Source organism: Aptenodytes forsteri, unplaced genomic scaffold, assembly GCF_000699145.1.
Source record: "Aptenodytes forsteri isolate BGI_AS27 unplaced genomic scaffold, ASM69914v1 Scaffold65, whole genome shotgun sequence".
NCBI classification, from domain to species: Eukaryota; Metazoa; Chordata; class Aves; order Sphenisciformes; family Spheniscidae; genus Aptenodytes; species Aptenodytes forsteri.
The window spans coordinates 5017565-5022906 of NW_008795127.1; the positions used below are offsets into that span (position 1 = coordinate 5017565).

At 38.2% G+C, this 5342-nt stretch overlaps 1 protein-coding gene across 1 annotated transcript in view; it reads left to right on the forward strand.

The window, feature by feature from the left end:
• FGF20 (fibroblast growth factor 20) overlaps positions 1-4002 on the forward strand; it is a 6103-nt gene extending 2101 nt beyond the window's left edge. The window contains exons 3-5 of the mRNA XM_009277441.1: positions 6-87; positions 2472-2575; positions 3757-4002. Of these exons, the coding sequence (XP_009275716.1) occupies positions 6-87; positions 2472-2575; positions 3757-4002 (432 nt within the window). The remainder of the gene's footprint in view (positions 1-5; positions 88-2471; positions 2576-3756) is intronic.
• Positions 4003-5342: the final 1340 nt, after the last annotated feature.

The window sequence follows — 5342 nt, forward strand, 5'->3', positions numbered from 1 at the left end:
GGCAGCTGTACTGCCGCACCGGCTTCCACCTGCAGATCCTGCCCGACGGCAGCGTACGCGGCACCCGCCAGGACCACAGCCTCTTCGGTAGGCGGCTGCGGCACGGCCCCCGGCCGCGCTCTGCCCGTGGGCGTGCGTGTGTGCTCTCGCACGTGTGCAGATCCACGCGTGTGCCCATGTACGCGTGTGTTTGGGTGCGTGTGGGTGTCTGTGCATGTGCGTGTGTGTGCATGTGTGTATGGAAGTGCGTGTGTGTGTACCTGTGCGTGAGCAGTCGTACTCTTGGGAGGGAGGCGTGATGCCAAGTGATGCTGGGGCAGGTGGATGAGCTTCCCCCTTCGGCATTAAACCATGGGGGCTGCACCAAGGCATCAGGGCAAGGTAGTGAAGGAGGGCTGCGCGTCCCATGCAAGCCAAGAGACACGCACGTATGCCCTGCTCAGCCTGTGCTGGATGTCTATAAGCGCATGCATACGCCTGCAGGTTTAGTGGGAAAGGTCAAAAGTCAGACTGGTTCTTTTTGTATTCGCTGTCTGTATCGGAGCTTCTTGAGTCTTTGTAGAATAATGTAGATCATGGACTCAGGCATGTTGACCCTTAGGCTGCATTAGACTGCTTTGTTTTGCAGGACAGAAAGTTAAAGCAGGGGGCCCAAAATGCCTCTTTGCTCAAATACTTAAAATGCTTCCCAGTACTTTCTCTGTCAATAAACCAAAAGGAGGTGAGGACAACCCAAAAATGCAAATGTTTCCTGTGATACAGGAGTAAATCCTAAATAGTAGCTGTAGGAACTGGACATCTGAACAAACCTGCCATTGTCAGCTACATGTGAGTGTTTGTGTGTATTGATTTAGCAGCAGTAAAAAGGTGATTAAAGAGTTTCCTATCATCCTCCCCATAGTCAAAACAATCTGCTGGAATGGCTCTTAATTGCTTTTATAACACATGGATGTTTTCAGAAGTAAAAGAGCAGTAGTCAAACAGACAGTTCTTCTCAGAAGGAAGATTTCCTACAGCATGTAAACATGAAATAAATCTTTGCTTTAAAAGAAGAAAAAGTTAGCCCAAGATCAAACATTTACTGGGCTTTTTAGAAATGTTCTTCCTTTATTCTACCACTATTCTAGGCAGGTTTGTCTGATGTGGTTGCTTTGTGGGTTGAATCACCTGCTTATTACAGTTTCGAAAAAGGTTGACTTTGAAAATGATACCAGAAAGACAAAATGCCTCCACCTCTTTTTATGGGACTTTGTGCTTTAGGAACTGGAAGACTAGGATGATTCACATGCAATAGCATTTTTAATGCTTACTCTTTGTAAAGGATTTATTTTCTTTGCTGCTTGGTAATATAAATAAGAAACCTGCCAAAGCTCAATTAAAATTCAAAACATTTTAAATTATTGTATAGTCCAGACAGTCCATCTGTCTGAGAGTGAAAAATGGTCCTGAATGAAAAAGAGTAATCATAAATACAGCAAATAGACAAAAAGTCATATTCAAAATCAAATGCACTATTTAAAACCACTTACCTTAGATTCAGATTTTTTTTTAATGTTTTGTGGTTTTGCTGCTGCACAGCAAAATCTTAGGTATGATTCTAGAACAACTTCTTTTTGAGGCTTTGTTTACATTGTTAACAACTTCCAAAAAGCCAATTCACATATTCCCTTTCTTTCATGTTTTATATGTTTTGTAATCTGTGCATATCAATTGGTTAAATATGTTGGCATACCCTTGCCAAATTGCAGGCTTCAAATAGTGCCTCATCTCCCGAATACTTTATATTATTAATATATATTACATTTTGGGGCAAATGTAATATAAATAATGCTATAATCCAAACATTAGCAAATAAGCAGCATATTTCATGCACATAAAAAGCCTGCACCGAAGATAGCAAGTTGTGTCAAGAGGTGTGGGCCCATATGCTAGATAAGATGTCTGGCAAATACTTTATTTTTTCAGTGGGTAGATTCTGTTATATAAAATTCCCATCTGTACTTTGATTTCCATTCAAATGATCTAATAATGGATGTGTTTTTTTAAGATAATGCTATAGAGAAAGTAAAGTATATTTTCAGGTAATTCAAACCTATCTTCCAATGCTTGAGTAGGCAGTTTAGCAAATAGTGTATAATCATTATAGATTGCAACTGCATAGTACTGAATGCTTTAGCCTCAGCACTGAATAAAATCCTCACACATTCAACGTAAAAAAAAAAAAAAAGGTTTCTTAAATGGTGTAGGATTCTTGTTCCTAGATGAGGCTTCTCAGACTGCTTTCCTGTGAATGTTGTATACATTTCCGTGCAATATTTGAAATTTCAGGAAAAAAGTAGACCATGTTTATTATAATACGTACATTTTCTGCTTGCTTTCAACTACATTTTGGATGTTTTTATTGATTTTTGTTACAAGTTGAGTTAAAGCAATCTCTCTTTTTTTTCTTCTTTCTTTGGATATATATTCAGGTATCCTTGAATTCATCAGTGTGGCAGTGGGACTGGTCAGTATTAGAGGCGTGGACAGTGGCCTTTACCTTGGAATGAATGAGAAGGGAGAACTCTATGGCTCTGTAAGTACCACTTTCACGTCAGCTCATACATGTTGAGGTTTTGATTCACTTCTCAGCACTATGAAACCCCTCAAGTAGCTAGCTGAGGTAGTCTTAGCTTTCAAAACACTAACATCTTTTCCTGTTGAAATGTATAATATATTCTTAAAGTATATGGTATAGCCTTGGATACTAAAGATTTGATGGGAAAAGTTTCTCTGTCCTAGATGAAGAGAACTGAAAAGAAATATTCCTCTTAAATTATGACAAAACCAGCTAAATTAAACTATCTGTTCAAAAAGCATTTCAGTTGCCTACTATCTAACTTCATTTTTATCAATACTGCAAATGTATCATAGCATACATTCTATTATCAAAAACATTGAATGCAATTGGAAAAAAAAGTTAAAAGGATCATTATGGAACAAATAAACAACAATTAATATAGTACCTTGACTTACTTTATGTGTAGCCTAATGCTCCTTTACAAATCAGGAGGCGGTAATTCCAGGTACCAGCTTTGTAACTGAAAGCATTCTTTCAAATGCTGGGAAAAAGAGGATAATACCATATGTCACAGTTAGGTACCACTGTTGTTTGAAACATCTGAGTGGTGCAAGACTACTGGCAATACCTGCAGATCCTGACACTTGAATGTTTGCATTTAAGAATGAAAATAAGCTTGTACGCATTACAATTTGTATCTGTTGACTAACTTCAACATGACTGTAAAATATAATCTTTGATAAAATGTGAGAAGTGGTGCATACCACAAAGAACACACGGAGATACCTTCCTGATCTGTTGTATTGCACCTGTGTCCCTCCACCAAATCTCATTTCTAGAATGGTGGATACCCTAAGGCAGAACTCTACATAATATAGTTCCTGTAGGTCAGGTAAATTTTAGTTAAATCATAAATGAGTAATGCTGCCTTAGAGAGAGAGTTATCTAACTCATGTTTAAATCCAAAATTGTATATGTACAGCTCCAGTTTTCAAAAGAATAAAGGATAAATTAGGCTTCCAAACTCAGTGTCAAGGCTACATACTCTTCTTGGGTTTGATTTGTTAACAGTTAAATGAACAGTAAGGCAGCACACAGCCTAAAACATTATGTTTGTTTTTATCACATTTTTTTCACGTGTTTTCAGATACCTAGCGGCAGCTTGACTTATTTTTCTTCACCGTTTCTTTCTGTAGGAGAAACTAACGTCTGAATGCATCTTCAGGGAACAGTTTGAGGAAAACTGGTACAACACTTACTCGTCCAATGTGTACAAACATGGAGATTCGGGGCGGCGATACTTCGTAGCACTTAACAAAGACGGTACTCCCAGAGATGGGGCAAGGTCCAAAAGACACCAGAAATTCACACATTTCTTGCCCCGGCCCGTGGATCCTGAAAGAGTTCCAGAACTGTACAAAGATGTCTTAGGATACAGCTGAGGAAGGAGGCAACTTTGGAAAAAAAACATACTGGAGCTGTTTGATCTTGCCCCTGCTTCCGTGGCAATACCAGCATGAGGAACCTGCAGAGGTCGAGGATGCTGGATTGGAAGAAGCTACTTTGTGATAGGCAAGCCTCTGTTTTCTATCCTTTGGATTTAGGAGACAAAGCCTTAAAGCTGGTAGTGGACCAGCCTCCTTCAAACTTGCTGAACTGTTCGGTGGCCAGTAACCAGAGGGAAGTTGGAGTGTGACTTTTTTAAAACTAACAAACTCTTGGCAATTTTGTCTGGATTACCTATGGGCCATAAATTAGCAAAGAACTACCTACATCACGTGGATGAGACAACCGCTGGAAGAAGTAGAAAGAAATAGACTGTAAAACAGTAATAAGTCCCGAGAATTGTATATGAAGTTTTAGTGGCTCCACTTTAGTGATGGACCTTAGATGTTGATGCATCATAGTCAGAGCTGGAACTTTTCTTCAGGATGGACCTATTTATACATCTCCAGATAGCATATATTTATTTTATATATTTATTTATTAAAGAGTTTATTTTTTACTGGGATATGAAGAGAATACAAGCCCCTAACCCCAATGAGAAATCATTTACAGTGCCAATATCTACTCTGAGTAGTGTCGTGATACAGAAGTGACATTACATTGCAATGCATCCAAAAACTGAACATTCATATTTCATTGTTTATCAGTTACAGATAAGGTTATATTTTACACACATACCATTGCCTTGTTACTGTCCTTATTTTGGAAAGAATGTTTAATTTTTTTTTGACCTATGAGAGTGCCTTACAGATCTGTATTGAATTCAAATGCACATTTAAAAAGGGAATTAAAAATTATTTCACTTTGTTTTGTTTACTGTCATTTTTAAATTGAGAGTCTCTTAGCACACTATGTGTAACACTGGAAACCTGCAACAATTGTGAGGAGTGTATTGCAGTTACCTTGAAAGAAAAAATAGCATTAGCTCTTGAAATCTTGATTCAAATCACAACATGCTTGATGTTTTTTGCCAAATGGCTCCTACTGTCTTTACTAACAAACAAATAATTATTCTCTGCATTACTTAAAATTTTCATGTAGGATTCTTATCACTGTATAAGATATTTTAATTATATTCGCTATGAATATGTTTAAGGGGAAACAGTATCAGAGTAAGAAGTTTCTGATATTTCTGAATGAAAAGCTCCTGTGAGTGAAGGTTGTTTCTTCCCTGAGTACAGAGGAGCCTAAGGAGACTACTTTCTTATCTTAATTCCTCCTTTAGGAATAATCTCAGCATCGTTTTTTTGCATGAAGACTGTCAGGACAAAGATGA